This window comes from Drosophila virilis, unplaced genomic scaffold (genome assembly GCF_030788295.1).
Source record: "Drosophila virilis strain 15010-1051.87 unplaced genomic scaffold, Dvir_AGI_RSII-ME tig00001822, whole genome shotgun sequence".
Classification (NCBI taxonomy): domain Eukaryota; kingdom Metazoa; phylum Arthropoda; class Insecta; order Diptera; family Drosophilidae; genus Drosophila; species Drosophila virilis.
Window position 1 is genome coordinate 121,135 of NW_027212860.1, and position 18,576 is coordinate 139,710.

Below are 18,576 nucleotides of genomic sequence, written 5' to 3' on the forward strand. Positions count from 1 at the left end.
GCCATGCCTATCCCTGAACCTAAATTGGTGATCAGGAAGAATGGCTACTTGATCCATAAGCCTAGCAAGACGTGCGACAATCAGTATTTCTCAAACCTCCGACAAGGAATGCAGGAGACCGATCGCCCGGTATGACTCAGGGTCATATTCCGGGTTGCCCGAATTATGGATCATATGGATCCTCGCTAACTTCCATTGGGCAGGGAAGTGTTGCGTTGCTAATATGGCGTTTAAGTTCAACGTCATAAAAAGGAGCGCACGCATTGGCAGGGCCTTCAGAGTGGTGTGGCATTATCCGTTATAGCCCGGTGCTTTAGCCCTGAAAAGGGCTTTTACGACGTTGATCACCTCCTCCACGCGGATGGGGGATAGCTGCTACTGCGCGAATCTTTGCTTTAAGTAGTTCAATGGCGTCGTCTATATACAGTCCAGTGCCGATATCAGTATTGAGGTGTATGCTATTACTCCTCTGTTACTGGAAGACACCGAGATCAGTGCGTGAGTTGATCAGCCTCGGTATTGCGCTGGCCACTGTGGCCCTGCTCCCCAGGGTAACTATCACTGCTAAGTGGTCGCTCAGTAGGTCCCAATAATCAGCGATTGAAAGGAGCTGGTTAGGGATTTTTCGGTAGATAGCGAAGTCTATGCAGGACGGAGTACCTTTGCTGTCGTACGGGTATTTTGTGGGAGAGCCTGTGGCAAGTACCTTCGCTTGAAAATGCGCTAGGCTTAAAGCTAGTTAAAGGCCGCGTGCATTGGTGCTGTTTGCCAGTGATGTGGATTCCAGACGCCACCCACTAGATATCTGCTTCCAGCCGAGTTCAGTATGACGCTGAAGTCATCCGTCAACGTCTGCTCATTTGGCCTGCAATAGACGGCTCCAAAGTCCACGATACCAGCCAGCATCAGTAGAGACTTTCACATACGAATATTGCAATGCGTATGGAAGGCGTTCGACTTGTTCAGTGGGTGCTGTACGGGGGAAGTTAACATGTGGAGGCCCATGAACTTTATTGCGGCGGCTTCGGTTCGCTTGAGTCGGTGGAAGATTCTTCCTTTTGGCGTGGCTTAGGGCTCCCGCACGCTTTGTATATTCGGTGAACTACTCGCAGTATTGTATTGTTTTCTGCAGTATGACATCTATGATACTGCAGCACGTCCCGGCTTCTTCGTGCAGTATCCACCTTGACCACCTGCTTGCACCGCTTCCTGATGGTAAAAGCCTTCCTATTGTTGGCCGCTTCTACAAGTTATTGAAGTGGATATTCATGGGCTCCTTTGCTGTTCGGATTGTGCACGATGAGTTGAGTATGGAGTATGGAGTGGTGAAGGCTGTTGATGACTTTACGGTACGGCTTCTCCTCCTGTAGCTGGTATGAATAGAATTGGATTTGTTGTTCATCCAGTTTCTTTATGATGACCCTGATGTGGGCACATCATTGGCTAAAAATCTCATAGTCCGACCTAGGTTGGACTTGATGGTCAGATTGTCCAGGTCCACTATTTCAGATAGTATGAGCCACACGTCGTTGATGTCATCAACGTACATTCTTCCCTCCAGTGGGGACATAGTTATTGGCCCTTTCTTTGGGCATGGGTGACGGCGTTGGGCTGGCTGTCGCCCTCAACCTAATGAGTCGTTAAGGCAGGCAAGCAGTCTTCTTGGGCTGAGCTTTTCTGCTCGGCCTCATTCATCAGTTTCCATATCCTCGTCGATTGCGCCAAGAAAGCATATATATTGGCTGTATGTATTTGAACTGGACTGGTGTCAGTCTTGTTCTGTTTTCGCCGCGTGGTGTTTTCTAAGACTTTGCGCTTATCGTTTTTTTTAATCTGTGATTGAATCAGGCGAGGCGCAGCTGCAGCGGGCGAATTGGGTTTGATGATATATTTTATATGCACTAGGGCGTCAACGGGTTCTCTTTTCACACTAGCACCTGCATGTGGACTGCTGCCGGGATCATCGGGGACCATTAAAGGACAGGAAGGTGAAACTGGAGTACTTCTTGCAAATATCAGCGCGGCAGCTGTTGCTTAGCGGCTGTTAAGCATTGAGGTGGTTGGCGGCGTAGCGGCGTCAGCATATAGTTGGCCTACCTCGTTAGCTCGAGACCCCTTGTTGCTTATTGTGAATGCGTTGCTGATCTCAGCACTCTCTGGTGTGGTGGCTCTATTGGCATTGCCGCTGGTAAGAGGTTCCATTCGGGAACTCCCGACTAGGGCATACCCTTAACCCTCTTATTCTAACACCAAATAAATGAATAAGAAAAAGTTCCCTTGGCAGGGCTCGAACTCGAAACTGACCGCATTACTCGCTGTCGACTCTACTTAACAACACCAGCAAAAAAAAAAAAAGAATACTTTCCCCGGTATGGCAACAAACTCGCGACAGACCGCACCACCTGCAATGCCTCTACACAGCAGCCACACCAACACACTTATGATAAAAAAAATAACTTAAATAACATTACAAAAAAAAGATGCAATTACCATGCTGTTAGAATGCGAAGCAGACGCGCATGAATGTGTGTGTGCACATGTATACAGAAATTCTTAAAGCTGCTGCCCCATTGAATTGCCCAGTTGCATATAACTTTGGTTTTTCTTAACCGATCTTTATGAAATTTTCTACAGTATATCTTATTGTACCATAGAATATTTGTGTATTCTGAAAGAGTCAATTTCATTTAAATTGGTTGGCAATAAAATTGGGTTTTTAACTTGATTTATAGCTCTGGGTGGTAGCGGGGAGGTGGCGAAAAAAAAAACAGGATGTCGATATCGATTTTTATTGCTTGGAAACGGAGTAAGTTATCGATTATCGGAAACAGACCCGATCTGCGCGGGAACTAGGAGCACCTACATCTAAAATTTCAAGTCTCTAGCTCTTATAGGTTCTGAGATCCTTGCGTTCATACATACGGACGGACGGACAGACAGACGGACATAGCTAGATCGATGATCGATGTGATGATCAAGAATATATATACTTTATGGGGTCGGAGATGCCTCCTTCTGCCTGTTACATACATTTGGATTTTGCACAAATACAATATACCCATATACCCATTTTTAATGGGTTCAGGGTATAAAAATGGTGGTGCAAATAAGCCGACTTACAGAATCGATCAAAAAGAAATAGTTTTAGCTGAACATAAGCGAGCCCATAGAGCGGCTCAGGAGAATGTACATCAAATCAAATCAAAATCTTGGCTGTTACTATTTCCTAAAAATGTCAACACTAGCTACGAAAATAATTGCAAACTGTAAAGTCTGCACTCGCGCTAAATATTCGAGAAATATTCCCAAAAACTAGGAACTAGATATAACACTGATACCACCATACGCGAATAAAATTCTCCATATTGACGTTTTGTGTTTTTTTTTACGACAACGAATCCGCATTTAATTCAGAAACTTTAAAATCGCTATTGAAAAGCCAATTAGGAGTTCATGTCGTCAATGCGCCGCCACTGCATAAAACATCAAATAGGCAGTTGGACCCCACAAAAAATCGACTATCGAATACAACCGGACGATTTTTTCAGTGATTGGAGTCCTCCAATTCTACGCCTATTTACAAGACGCCTAGCCAGGCGCTATATAATTTGCGGCCTGTATATTTATAACGTCCCTTTGGACGACTTTGGGCACTTCTAGGTCTTTTTCCAAGTCGAAAGTTCTCATATACCTGGGGGCACCAGGCAGATATCGGAGCGTTTTTGTTTGGAACACCCTGGTTTTTGTAAGACAGACCTTACAGCAATGCCATATACCTGAATGCCATAACGCGAAGCGGGAGCTATGCAGGATTTATAATTGGTTACTTTATTTTTCAAAGACAACGCATTTCTAATGCTCAGAAGCCATCTTAGTCGTCCTATTCTGTTCTTCAGGGTTACAGAGACACTTGTGATGTGTTTTTAAAGTTCAAACGCCTGTCTAAGTGCACCCCTAAGTATTTGTGGCTGTTGAAGTGCGTCACCAATTGACCACACAAGAATACTCCCGGACACATTACCCCTTCGAAGCGCATAGGTGACATTGGCGCATTTATTTAATTTAATGCCAATATTCCAACGCTTGGCCCACATTTCAAATTTGTGAAGATATTGCTGCAGGACTTCGGTAGTTTCGTAAACACATTCATTTCTTGATAAGATGGCTGTGTCATCTGCAAGTTACGATGGTAAGGTTGTGTGGATCCGCGACTTCAATTATAGAGCCAGTGGGCATGTCGTAGGTAAAGAGGATGTAGAGCGTGGGCCCTAGCACACTCCCTTGTGGAACGCCAGCCCCGATGGCCATCATGTTGGACTCGACTCCATCGAATATTACCGAAATAACCGGTTTGTCAAATAACCTTGCACAATAAAATATAGTTGAGGTGGCAACAAGGGCTTGATTTTGCAGAGTAGTCCATCATGCCAGACTCTGTCGAAGGCTTGTTTTATATCTAAGTACGCTGCCACTACGTACTGTTTGGCTTCGAAACCCTCGAGGATAAAATTCACCACCCTATTAAGCTGTTCCGGTGTGCCATGAGATTTTCGGAACCTTCGGGGGAATTTTTTCTTTAATTCTAGCCATAGACAGCAGTTTCGTAATCAGACAACGTTCGAAGAGTTTTCCAATCGTGTGCCACAAACTAATAGACCTGTATGAGTCTAGGGACGAAAGGCTCTTTCCAGCCTTATGGATCATGCATATCCTCGCCTTTTTCCATTGGCTCGGAACATGTCCCAGTCTCAATACCGCATTAAGGATTAACACTAAAAATAGGACTGCCCTGACCGGCAATCTCATCTTTGCCAGGAGCTTTTCTTGTCTTAATTGCTGCTATGTGGTCAGATACTTCGTTGGCAGTGATAGGAGCAACTGGGAGGCTTAGCTGGCCTGGGCTCTCCAGTGTGAGTTGAACCCTTCTGTTCATGCTTGCCGAGCTTGTATTAAAAGGCTTGAAGCGATCCTCCAAGTCTTCGGCGATTGCATCAGTCCGTTCCTTTGGGGATCTGGCCCAAGATCCATCAGGCTTTCTGATCGGAAATTTGGGGGTCACTTGCTGTTTGTACCTTCTCGTCAGTCTCTATAGGGAGTGACATGAAGATTCATCTGGAGAAATATCTTCAAAAAAACGGTCGGTTCCTTTGTTTATTCAGCTGCAGCAGCTTTTTGACACGGTTCGACACTCTGCGGTAGATCCTGTCCACAATTGGATATCCGGTTCGACAGTACTGCCTTCTAATCCTTCTCTTAATCACCAGTAGTGTATATATTGCTTGCGGAAATCTCACTTGTGGTCGTGAGCTTTCTGATCGGCTTACTGACGCAGAAATGAGGGCTGCCGAGTGGGCCTTGTTCAGGAATAGCGCATATATATATTTGATGTCTTCTGGTCTAAGTAGTTTCAAGTTTAGGTCTAGAATTTACTCTAGATCTCGTCGAAAAGCAGCAATCTTGGCTCTAGGGGCCAGCAACGACCTTTATTGTTTTGCCCTTTGGATTACAGTCGTAACGAACTACTAGTGGGATATGATCAGAGGATAGCTGAAACTCAGGCCTTATGCTTAAGCCATCTGGGTGAAATCCGTTATAAATAAAGATGTCAATGGCACTTGGCGTGTAACTTTGGGCAAACGGGAAATGAGTGGCTTGTCCAGTCGCTAGTATTTCAGATGATGAGTTTTGCACCACGTTTAGTAAGCAGGTGCCTCTTGCGTTAGCTCTAAAGCATTAAAATCGCCTCCCATAAGGAAAATTCTTCCTCGTCCACTGAAAAGTTGACAGTTGCGGCGGGAGACATGCCGAAGCAACGGTTAATTCACCCATGCTAGTTGCAATCTAGATGCTGGCCATTTGCAATTTCTCCATCCTTATCGGTTAATTTTGGGAATATTCGATCTCTTGCTTAATAAGCACCGCCACTCCTCCTCTTTCTCTATCGCTAGGATGATCCGCTTTGTGAATTTTGTCCTCCACATTCCCAGAGATACCACGGGCATTCCACAATCCGAGGCTTAGTGAACTGTGCATCATTTTATGGCGTTCAATAGACTCAGACACATTTGTTTAAGGCAATGATTCGTCTCCTGAAGTTCCTTAAACATAGCTTGTAGAGTGTCGATTTTCACAGTGAGTGCTTCTATTGCAGCCTCCAGCCTTGAACTTATGTGGGGTCGGGTTTTTTGGTGCTTGGGGGTAGGGTTCCTAATTGACGTCTCTTTATTGAACTTTTCCAGCCCAGTGCGCAGAGTATCGGCGTACGAAAAATTTCCTCGCACTAAGGTTGCTGGAATGTGTTGGTCGCGGTCTTTTTTGCTACTCACATTACATTTCAATCCTAGATTACTTTTGGTCTTCTTTCTTGCGTTCTAGCTTTGAACACATTGCTATATGATATATTACCCTAGATATTAACGAATAATTTCACAGGAAAATTAAAGAACTTATATAATTTTCACACCAGGCGCTTCTTGTGCAATAACTATGTTAAGAAAATAGCACACATAAATTTATTTCACTTTACTTTTTGGACAGTGTATGCTCGAGAAAAATTATGCATGCATAAGTACATCAAAATATGTATATATGTGTTGTTATTCACTGCTCTGGCTTTAGCTGGCAAGAAATTAATTTTGTTAGATTTCTAGCGCAAATCATGACCTATCCCAATTTTGTGTTGATATATGAATGCATTTTGTGTACTCAGGTTGGCTCCGTACAAAATATGTATTTATATGTCGATGCAAATATTTACATAATTTCTTTAAATTAAAGTAATATTATTTTTATTCTCCAATTAAGAAACAAAAGAGTTCTAAAGAATACAACTACAAATTTATTTGTATAAATAAATATGACTTTTGATTCAATATTTAGTTAGATATTTTATTATTTAAATTTAGATATTGCACCTCGCGGTGTTACCTGATTACCGATTTTGCATCGGTAGCTAATTCGAGCGGCGACCTTGTTCTTTATAATAATAAATAATCAAATAAAAAAAAAAAAAAAATAATTAAATGTATCTTTGAAAACAACAAATTTGCACTTTTATTTTCTTAATTTATTTTGTATTACTTAAAAATAATAATAATTTAAGTAATAATTTCAAATATGAAAAATTACATAAATATTTGCATCGACTTAAAAATACATATATTGTACCGAACCAACCTCAGTACACAAAATGCATTCATATATCAACAGAAATTTGGGGTAGGTCGTGATCTGCGCTAAAAAACTAAGAAAATTGTTTCTTTGCCAGCCAGTGACTTTGCCAGAGCAGTGGATAACAACACATTCAAATATTCTGTTATGTATGAATATTCAAATACATATACAAATACAAATTATGTATGTATATTTGCATACAAATATAATTGCTTGCACGGCCCTCATAGAGCCGAAGCTGAGAGCACATTCTACTTTTAGCTTTATCGTTCTCTCGGCTGTGAGAGCGTAATGCTACAGATTTCGTTTTCGTTCTCAATTTTCAAAAAATCAAGCTACATAGTAGCATTTTGCTGTATGGCGTTACTCAACTTAGAGTTTATATTGTCTTTGGTATAACTATCAGACCCAATGACTGCATCAAGCTCAGTCTCCATCTGGGTCACATTGCTTATATTTTCGATGAAGATGGGGGGTGGCTTCCTCGATCTGGGCACTCTGGCTTTTTTTTCCGCATTCAGCTCTTCTGCCAGTGCCTCGGCATGGGATACTTCCTCCTCTGTAGGATCATCGTTCGCTTCATTAGCCAGCAATGCAAATTTGTTTTTAGAGTTTTTCGGGATCTCCTTTAGACTACAGTCCGTCGATATCTGAGATCCAATGAACCTCCCTTTTTTACCGTTGGCTTTTGGCAAGCTTGAAGGCAGCTTACATTTTATTTTGGTGGACATCCAGCTGAGTGATTTCACGGACGACTTTCCTTGTTCATGTATCTTATTTTCCGATTCGCTTGCACTACACTTTTGTAGTTAATATTTGGGGTGGTGCACACTCCTCCACTTGAAATTGTGACAGTGTGGGTAAACGTGAAGCTTGAGTTTAACGACGTCAAAGTACATGTCGTAACAGCAAAATTACTACTACTGCATTTAATTGTAGCGTTTGGAGCTCTCGCAGTATTTATGGAAATCATTGGGCGAATTACGGTAGCACCAGCAATTCTCATAATATCCACGAATTCTGGTCGGAGCACTCTCGGCTGAGAGGGAGCGGGCGTATCATCCATACTAGCAACTACTAAACTTTCCTCCAAAAATACCCAGTAATTTGTGGTGATTAATTCACGAGGTGATCGCTCAGCGCAGTCACTGTTTATGTCAGTTGCACAGCAGTGGCAAGCTTCGTATTGGTCACTAATCTGTTCGTATTAGTGGACGGATTAAAAGCTCGCTCGCGAAAGCTCTAAGCTCTCACGTACTCGGATAATAAAGTTATTACAACAAAGATTTTGCAGTTTGACTCGCGCAAGACCACCGGCACTTATTGACTTGCATTAATTGTTTCTTTAGTAATTAAATTTAGCACTGCACTTTAACTGCCAGCGGCAGCACTCGTAGTTTGAAGAACAACTATGTGAGGGATTTGTTATAGGTGCCCTGGAGCGGGCGAGGTAAGTGTCACTTTTACTTCAATAAAGAAATTTGGTTTAACCAGCGCACTATCACAGGCACCCACGGGAGCAGACATCTGAGCGTCCGATCATCACAATAGCTTGCATTGAACTTTCATTTTTTCGAAGATTCCTGCCAAAAGCAATCTCACATCAAGCGACTGGTACAATAAATAACGGCCAACAAAAACATGCTCAGCACGGACGCAAGCGGTACAGCCGTTAGCTTTGTACTACACCACATCGTCAAGGGATTTTTTAGCGTTAGACTTACTGACGCACAGCGCAAGTACAGTACTTATGATCGAGAGCTTCTTGCGTCTAAATTTTGACTTTTTTGATGAAAAAAATATAAAGCAACTTTTGCTTATTAATTGTGTTGATGAATGTATATATATTTAACCAAACTACCATCCCTCAAGTATTCATCTAGCACTTTTTTCGCTTTTTCAACTAAAATTATCGTTATCAGGCTTTCACGCTTTTACATTTGAACCTTCGAACAACTGTATGAACCTTTTTCTATCATAATGTTTTAAATGTTCTCTAATGTTCTATGCCCTTTTTATTGTTGATAAGCAACATTCTTTTCAAAGAAAAAATTTAAAATTGTATTAACCGTTTCTGTTTTCACTCGTCCTATTTCTAACAATTTGCTGCCAAACAATCTATTTGCTAACAATTTAGTAAGTAGAATTTTCTATCCAACAATTTATTTTCTAACAACTTACTGTTGAATAGTCTATTATCCAACATCTTATTATTTAACATCTTGTCTGCCAACAATTTACTTTCCAATAGCCTGATCCCAGTATACTCAAATTATGCTACACTTACAAGCTTCACATTCTGCGATTCCATTAGCTAGTGTCAGTTATCGGTAACCGCTTCTTTAAATAAACAGCTGATCGGCTTGATTAGATTTACCTAAGTGCCACAAAGTCTTTTAAAGGTCAAATAATACTTTTAGAGGGACTTGGCCATCTTTAATTTTAAAAACTGCATAATAAGTAAAATTAGGGTTCCATATACAACCACTATAATGCATTTCCTTTTAGTTTGGTATCACACAACACTTGGTTCCTCATTGTCGCTATTATAATCCAATATGATTTTCTAATTGGAATGTGCCCGATGTCTACTCCGTTGTGTCGTTGAAATTGGTTGGTTTTGTTGAAGCCGTTGCGGTCAGCATCGCTGCATGCAACACTGTCGTCGTCTCCTAACTTCAATTCCTGATTGGCACTGACGGCGTAGTTGTAAGCGTAGCTGATGGGGAATATTTTCGCTTGGTGACACCACATTTAGGCGCGCCACTAGCTTGGCGTTGGACCCCTAAAACTGCCAGCCATTTTTTTAATGTCGCCACTATCACATATTTAATGTTTATATGCTCAGCTTCTAACCCATTTCTGAGATTGTAATAGTCTTTTAGCTTGGTCTGTATCACCCTTGCTTGTAAAACTTAGTACCAAACCACATTCAACAATTTCATGACAAAGCTAAGCTCATTAGCAGCTGACTAGAGTCTTACCATTGTCAGTAAATATATGAGACACTTCTTAGTGTTTGAAGTGAATGGACGTACTCACGGAATAAAATTGAATTTCGAAATTCGAGTGCACGCCCAAACGGCCAAATGCGCCTTTTGCAATCCTGCACTAAGAGTGCAATCCCGCACAACGCATCAATTATTGTGACCCAATAACAAAAAAAAAAAAAAAAACAATGACAAAAACGAAAATAAAAATAGTTGCTGACAAAGCAAATTTGTATACCCTGAACCCATTAAAAATGGAAGGGGACCTCCCGATTAGAACCTCTTATTTGTTTCTTAGTGAGCAAGTAGTCTTTGCTGTCTTATTGGTATGCAGCCAGCCAGCGGCAGTGCCAATAGAGACACCATGCCAGAGAGTGCTGAGATCAGCAACGTACCCGCAATGCGCAACAAGGGGTCTCGAGCTAACGAAGTAGGCCAACTATATGCTGACGTCGCTACGCCGCCAAGCACCTCAATGCTTAACAGCCGGTAAGCAACAGCTGTCAATAAATTCTCCGCGCTAATATCTGCAAGAAGTACTCAAGTTTCACCTTCCTACCCTATAATGGTCGACGATCCCGGCAGCAGTCCACATGCACCCGCTTCAGCTGCGGCTCGCCTGATTCAATCACAGACAAAAAAACGAAAGATAGCATCCCCATCTGCCGCGTGGCGAACACAGAACAAGACTGACTCCAGTCCAATTCAAATACATACAGCCAATAGATATGCCCTCTTGGCGCAAACGACGATGATATGGAAAGTGATGAATCTGAGGCAGAGTATATAAGCTGATCCCAAGAAGAGAACTTGCCTGCCTTAACGACTCATCAGGTTGAGGGCGACAGCCACCCCAACGCCGTCGCCCATGCCCAAAGAAGGGGCCAACAAACAATACCCCCTCTGAAGGAAAGAAGATAACAATGACGTGTGGTTCATACTACCCGAAGTAGTGGACCTAGATAGCCTGACCATTAAATCCAACCTAGGTCGGACTATGCAATTCCTAGCCAATGATGTGCCATTATACAGGGCCATCACACAGAACTGGAAGAACAAAAATTTCAGTTCTACTCATAGCAGCTGTAGGAGGAGAAGCCCTACCGTATAGTAATAAAAGGCTTCCACCAATTCACATTCAACCAAGAGCTCATCGACGACCTGCGGAGTCAGGGTCATACCGCTCTCTACGTGCACAATCCGAACAGCAAAGTCACCAAGCAGCCCATGAATATCCGCTTCAGTTACTTGTAGCCGGCGGCCAAAAACAAGGAGGCTTTTACCATTAGGAAGCTGTGCACGTAGGTGGTCAAGGTGGAGACTGCATGAAAAAGCCAAGAGTAGAAGCTACATTCAACAAAGGGAACAGCGCACCCAGCAACAGCAACAGCAGACTTTAGGAATTGGGGAAGGACTATGCTCTGTCAGTAAGAACATTAAGGATGGCAGTAATGCAACAGCACTTTTTGGTTATGCAACAGCAAATGCTTAACTTTTTGACCACGTTTGCTATCCAAATGAACATACCACTGAAGGTGTTAATCTGGAATGCCAATGGCATTTCAGGTAAAGTATTAGAGCTGGAGGCTCTAATACAAGAACAAGCTATCGGAACAATTTTGCCATCAGAAACAAGAACCAATGGTTCTAATTTCCCCAGGATCTTTGGCTTCGAAGCGGACACTGTACGCTGGACTCAAATCGCTCAGCTAGTGATAGCTGCGCCGTCCCCGTCCGGAGTAACTTGGTTCATTTCCCGCAATTGAACATTCCAAAATATGTTTGCCAATATTTGACGGTTAAAGTCTCCACTGATGCTGGTAGTTCAAGATACCCGTACGGCAACAGACGTAGTGCCTGACCAGCTCCTTTCAATCGCTGACGACCTCCCGAGCGACCACCTGGCACTGATAGCTACCCTGGAGAGCAGACCCAGAGTGGACAGTGCAATACCGAGGCTGATCAACTCACGCACTGATCTCGGTGTCTTCCAGAGACTGATGAGTGATAATATACACCTCAATACTGAAATCGGCACTGGACTGGAGGTAGTGGATGCCGTTGAGCTGCTTAACGCAAAGATTCGCCCAGCAACAGACGAAGCCACTTCCACCGCCCTACCTCCCAGTTGGTAGTACTAGGCGGGTGATGCTAGCAACGGACAGGCTGCAGATATAGCCAACCTGCGCAGGATCAAGAGGCGATGCAGACGCAGTTTCCGGACGACTCAGTATCCGTGGGACAAGACGGAGTGGCGAAGAGCGAAGCGGCAACTCAAGGAGGCCCCTCGCAGACACAAAGACGCATCGTTTCCAGAAGGTTGGAGAGCATTGACTGTACCTATGACTCAGGATACTTCTTCTGGCGAGCAACTAAAAACCTGAAGCGCCAACCCTGAAGAACCGTTCCCCTTCTTCGCCACAATGGAACATACTGCCCTACAGACGAAGAGCAACAAGCTGATAACTTCCTGGAGGAACGGTTCACACCTTTCGATTTGGTCTCCCCAGAAGAGCTCGATGAGTCTACCCGAGCGTTGGAGACTCCGCTTCAGATGTCACCACCTATCCCCCATCCGCGAGGAGGAGGTGAACAACGTTGTCAAAGCCTTTGACAGGTCTAAAGCAACGATCCATGACGGAATATGCCACATCACTCTGAAGTGCCTGCAAATGCGCGTGATCCTTTTTATAACGTTGATCTTCAACGCCATATTAGGGACGCAAGACTTCCTTGCCCAGTGGATGTAAGCGAGGATCCATATTAACCAAAAGTCGGGCAACACGGAATATGACCCTGAGTCATATCGGCAATATTCTGCCTTCCTTGTCGAAGGTCTAGGAAAGCCTGATTAATGCACGACATACTAGGCTAATATATTTTCTCAAATTTATTTTATTTTTGATATTTTACGCTGTAATCGATCAGTGCCTTCTGGTCTTTACCAAACGAATAGAATAGAATAGAAATTAATATTATAGTGTAGTTATTATGTAACTTATATGATATTTACAAGGATGTTATTAACAATGATGATATGTATAATTAATACGCCTCGTTAGTAGGTCGTCGGGGTGTAGCCTTCGGAGGCGCCTCTGATGGGGTCAGCCAGGATCCTGGCGGCCGCGTTCGGATGCGGCAGCAGCTTGTCGGCGTATTGGCTGCTAAAGAAGTTGAATTGGTCTCCAACCTTTGTCAGGCGGTGATCGCGTTCGATGGCGTTGGTTGTCATGCCATGGTACGGCAGGCCGGCAACCTTGTGGCAGCTTTGGATTGGACCGTGCCCCAAATTTGGATAGCATATGTCCAGATAGGCGTTATCATCGTTTTTATAAGCAGTGCCTTCGTGGTGGCCTTGCCAACGCTCGGTAGTCGTCCAAGTTGCGCCACTAGACTAGACCGCTCTTAGGATGCTGTCTAGTTCCTTGAAGAACGTGGCTAAGCTAACGACGTCTGGCCTCGTAATTCTAGGCACCTTGGAAGACGGGCGCTCATTAAGAGGCGCCGACTGGGTGGGTTGAGGGGCACGCTTACGATTTGCCATTTGCTGCCTGCTGAACCTTGCGCATGCTGCGTGCGAAGTGGATGGTCTATCATTTGGTTCTTCATCATTAGCGACTTTGTTGTTGGCAGTTACCTCTACCTCCATGTTGCTTTTCTCTTCGTCGCAGAGGACCGAGACCCAATTTTGCCTGCTCAAAAACTGCGCTCTCGAAGTAAGGGCCCCATTTTACGTACTCTTTTAAAGATTTCGTCATGTTCAAATTCTAAAAACTGCGGGATTATTTCAATATTAAATTTATTGTTTAAGGTTTCCGCTTGCATTCGTTGGTATATCAGCAACAAAATCGATAGAAATCTCACTTAATCATTGAAAAAAGCACAAAAGGTTCGGGGCGTATTAAGACATTCTTCAAAAATGTGCATTTTTTTAAAGATGTTTGAAATGTGTTTTCTTATGGGGAAACGTACAGGGCGCATTTCACACATTTTGCGAAAATGTGACATTTTCAAAAATGTGTAAGAAATGTGTTCAGAGGACAAGGGCTAAAACAAAAATCTACAGTATTTCTGTAAAAACTGACTTTCGTGAAAAGAGCGCGAAACGGTGTCTGAAAAGTGTCAGCACTGTCACGGGCAGTGGCTGACTATTGCCTATTGCTTTGCTGGTTTTAGAGAGTATTGAAAAAAGCTCTCTCTCAAAAGCTCTGCTCACTCACACACACACACACACTAGGGCTGAGCTTAGGCGATCAGCTAAGCGCTGTTAACGCTAGCTCGCGTTAATACTTTAGTAGAATAAACAGTAACTTTGTAATTTAATTGTTTACACTTGGCAGTTTGACTGCCAGAGGCAGCACCTATTATTTTTTGGCGGGAATTCGGCTTGTTTGAAACAATTACTAAACAATCAGAGATATTCGAATTTCAGGTTTGAGCACCAGCACAACCAAAAACAGAACCTTTTGAATGCTCAGCAAACACTTCGTCGCCTTATATATAAACGTATTCCTGCACATTTGCGTACATAAGTCTTCGTTTACTTAGATGACTTATAGGTGCCCTCTGACGATTTTAATTTTCACCTCTTGCTTCAGGAGATTGCATTATATATAAGTAAAGCAAATTTAATCATAAAAATTAACATATCTGAGTTTTCCATAAAACAGAGAATAAATTTCTCGAGTTTGTCATCGGAAACGGCCAACCCAAAACGGGTCCTGAGAAAATAAAGGCAATCAGTAAGTTTAATATTTCGAAAACGATCAAGCAATTACGTTTCTTCATGTCTATATATATTCTGTCCGTGCGTCCGTCTGTCCGTATGTACAAACGAAAGGACTTCAGGACCTATAAGAGCATGCAATTTTAATTGTAGGTCTTCCTGGTCAATGTGTAATACGATTTTTTTTCCGATAACAATACCAGCAGGTGAAAAAATTGTCCCCTACTAGGAATCGAACATGTAACAACTCGTAAAGCTTTCAAAAGCTACTCACCTACTCGTCAGTATTACTACCAATTTATATCTTATGAAAAAATAAACAATTAATGTAGCAGCGCATACATACAGCCCTAAAAACACTACAATCGCAATTGCAATGCTGTAGATAGCATTAAAAATGGGTATATTGTATTTGTGCGAAATCCAAATGTATGTAACAGGCAGAAGGAAGCATCTCTGACCCCATAAAGTATATATATTCTTGATCAGCATCAATAGCCGAGTCGATCTAGCCATGTCCGTACATCCGTCCGTCCGTCCGTATGTATGAACGCTAGGATCTCAGAACCAATGAGAGCTAGAGACTTGATGTAGGTCCGCCTAGTACCTGCGCAGCTCGAGTTTGTTTTCGATAATCGATAACTTACTCCGTTTCCAAGCAATAAATTAAAATCGATATTGACATCCTGTTTTTTTACCAAATAGGGTAAATAATTAGAGCCTTAGTCACCAAACATGATATGTTACTCCTAGAATATTGTATATATATGTCAAGTATATTTCATTTTATACCTATCGGCACCTCCCCGCTACCACCACAGATAATAAATAAATCAAGTTAATAACCCAACTTTTATTGCCAACCAATTTAAGCCACAATTTAAATGCAATTGACTTTTTCAGAATACACAAATATTATATGGTACAATAAGATATACTGTAGAAATTTGCATATAGATCGGTTAAGATAAGGTAAAAAACCAAAGTTTTATGCATCTGCGCAATTGAATGGCGCAGCAGCTTTCAGAACTAGGAGCATCTACATCTAAAATTGCAAGTCTCTAGCTCTTATAGGTTCTGAGATCCTTGCGTTCATACATACGGACGGACGGACGGACAGACAGACGGACATGCCTAGATCGACTTGGCTATTAATGCTGATCAAGAATATATACTTTATGGGGTCGGAGATGCTTCCTTCTGCCTGCTACATACATTTGGATTTTTCACAAATACAATATACCCTTATATCCATTTTTAATGGGTTCAGGGTATAAATATATATTTATAAATAAATATATATATATATATATATATATATATATATATATATATATATATATATTATATATTAAGTTTATATATATTGGTTTACCTTAAGTTGTACCTAAATTATTTAAATCTGAATTCAATATATATAACCATATGTACATATATATATCAAAATATATGTTTAATATATTTGATCTGGGTTGTTTCTGTATGCATACTTCGTGTCAGTTTTTATATGCAGACTGCGCCAGGAAGAACGCCCTACTATAGCTAGCTAATTTGAGCAAAAGCATAAAGTACTGGCCCCCGAACCTAACGCTCCGAACGTGAGCCACCATGGGTGAAAACGCCATAGATGTTCGCGACTGAACGTGTGCACTCTATATAGAAGGCTTTGTTGTCAGCCACCCAGTAAACATATGAGCACTACAATATAAGGAATAAGGATATCCGGAATTGATATATCCTCCAGTGAACGTCGGCAGAAATATATTGTGTGACGGGTTTATAGACTACTTACAGACTCAGCTAATGAGGTCGAGTCGGCTGTGAATGCTTAGCTGAAAAATACATTTTTTATAAGATTGCTTTCTAACACAATAAAAAACGCACACAAATAAAAAACGAATTATAGAATAAATTTAACAATACGTGTATGTGATTTCGTTACGTACAATACATATATTTTCATTATTTATATTTCTCAAATTTATATAAAACACAGTACATGCATATATATTTTTCCTACTTACATTTATTTTAGCAATGCCTGCGAATATCAATGCGGACGTGCCAGCTGCTCATTGAATACGACGTTGCCCATCGGTAGCTTACCACCATTAAAGTCTCTTGGTTCTAGTTTTGTTAGTGATAGCAGCAGCAAGGTGTTAGTTAAAGATCTGCACAGTATCAAAGACGCGGAAGTGGAGGAGGAGCTCCAGCAATTGCCGCTATCACAACACAATAATGAGTCATCGGCCCTTGAACTACCGGTTTTGGCCTCTCCGGGGTATATTTCAACAGCCCCTCCCACCGTAAAGATCACGACATCAGGTAAGGAGTGTGTACGGATTGTACCAGAAGCATTAGAAAACCAACATCGTTATTCCACGACTATGCCGCTCAATCAATATGACAAAGAGATACATACTCCCAGAATAGTCGATAACGCAAGCACCGTATCAGCTGCAATCGGTCGGCAGCTTCAGCCGGACCTAGATGTAGTCAAAGAAGTTCAAATTCAGTTGATCAAGACTAACACCTATGACAGCAGTAACATACAATTCGTCAATAAGCCTACCAGCAAATTTCAAAAAGCATTTGTCCCCTTAAATAAGCCTTATCTGTGCATAAAAGAGGATTTGCGGAGTGGATTGACGGTCAAAACTATGACCGAGGGGCAAATAATGGTGGATATTGCCGATGCAGAGTTATCACCCACCACTGATGAGTATCAGGAAGGAATGCACTTTGGAGACGCTGGTAAGGACGCCATTTCCGGCATCTATAATGTAGGTACGGAAAGGAATTTTGGCTATATAGCTCCGGCACCAACACCGACGCCATCAATTGCGCCTCTGGCTGTATTGGAAGTCGATATAGTGGATGATGAACCCTTTGATGAGCCGGTAGTTGTGAGAACACTGACGCCTGCATTATGTAACGATGAAGCTCCCAGACGGCGCAAAAAGCGGAACTCTAGGATCAAAAAGTATAGCTCGCTTGATGAGAGGGATAAAGTAAATGAGAAGGCGTCCGGCTCAGCGCGAACAGCAACTGACGAAGCCGATCAGAGTACCGTATGTCCCTGGGAAGATGGGTGAGTCTATTCCTAAGCGCCTGAGTAAAAGTTTTTCATTAACAGCCGAAATCACATTATCTTAGGGACGATAACACCAATGATGGAACATTTGTGAAGACATACGCTACTCTAGGGTACCTATGAATAAAGGCAGAACGAGAATAACGCCGCATTTTACATCATACTACTATTGCAAAAAATACATAATGCATGTATAAAGCTTATATTAATATTTCAATGTATATGTATGGATATGATGAATACATATCTGCTTCTTATGTTAAATAAAAGGCTAAATGACAGCGTTTGGGTAACAACACAAATTATTATTACAAAGAGAAAATAATACAAACACTTCTAAAATTAACTACATTTTTTATTTACATTACAATTTAACAGCAAATAAACAGTTAACAAGTAAGAATGCCCTTTTCTTAAATGTTATTATCTTCCATATTCAACGAAATTTTCGATTTTCAAATCGTAAGGTTATTTTGATAAAAATTTATATCTATTTCTGTTGGATGTTTAGATGTTTAATATATACAGTCCGTGTGTGCGGTATGAGAACATGTATACAACATTTAACGTGTGTACCTTTCAAAGTCTTTAAG

At 41.8% G+C, this 18,576-nt stretch overlaps 1 protein-coding gene across 1 annotated transcript in view; it reads left to right on the plus strand.

Annotated features, from left to right (window-relative positions):
- Nucleotides 1–18,365, plus strand: part of LOC6636775 (uncharacterized) — a 132,435-nt gene extending 114,070 nt beyond the window's left edge. Inside the window, exons 6-7 of the mRNA XM_002060196.4 lie at nt 16,925–17,980; nt 18,046–18,365. Of these exons, the coding sequence (XP_002060232.2) occupies nt 16,925–17,980; nt 18,046–18,106 (1,117 nt within the window). The 3' untranslated portion in view covers nt 18,107–18,365. The remainder of the gene's footprint in view (nt 1–16,924; nt 17,981–18,045) is intronic.
- The last annotated feature ends 211 nt before the right edge of the window (nt 18,366–18,576 follow it).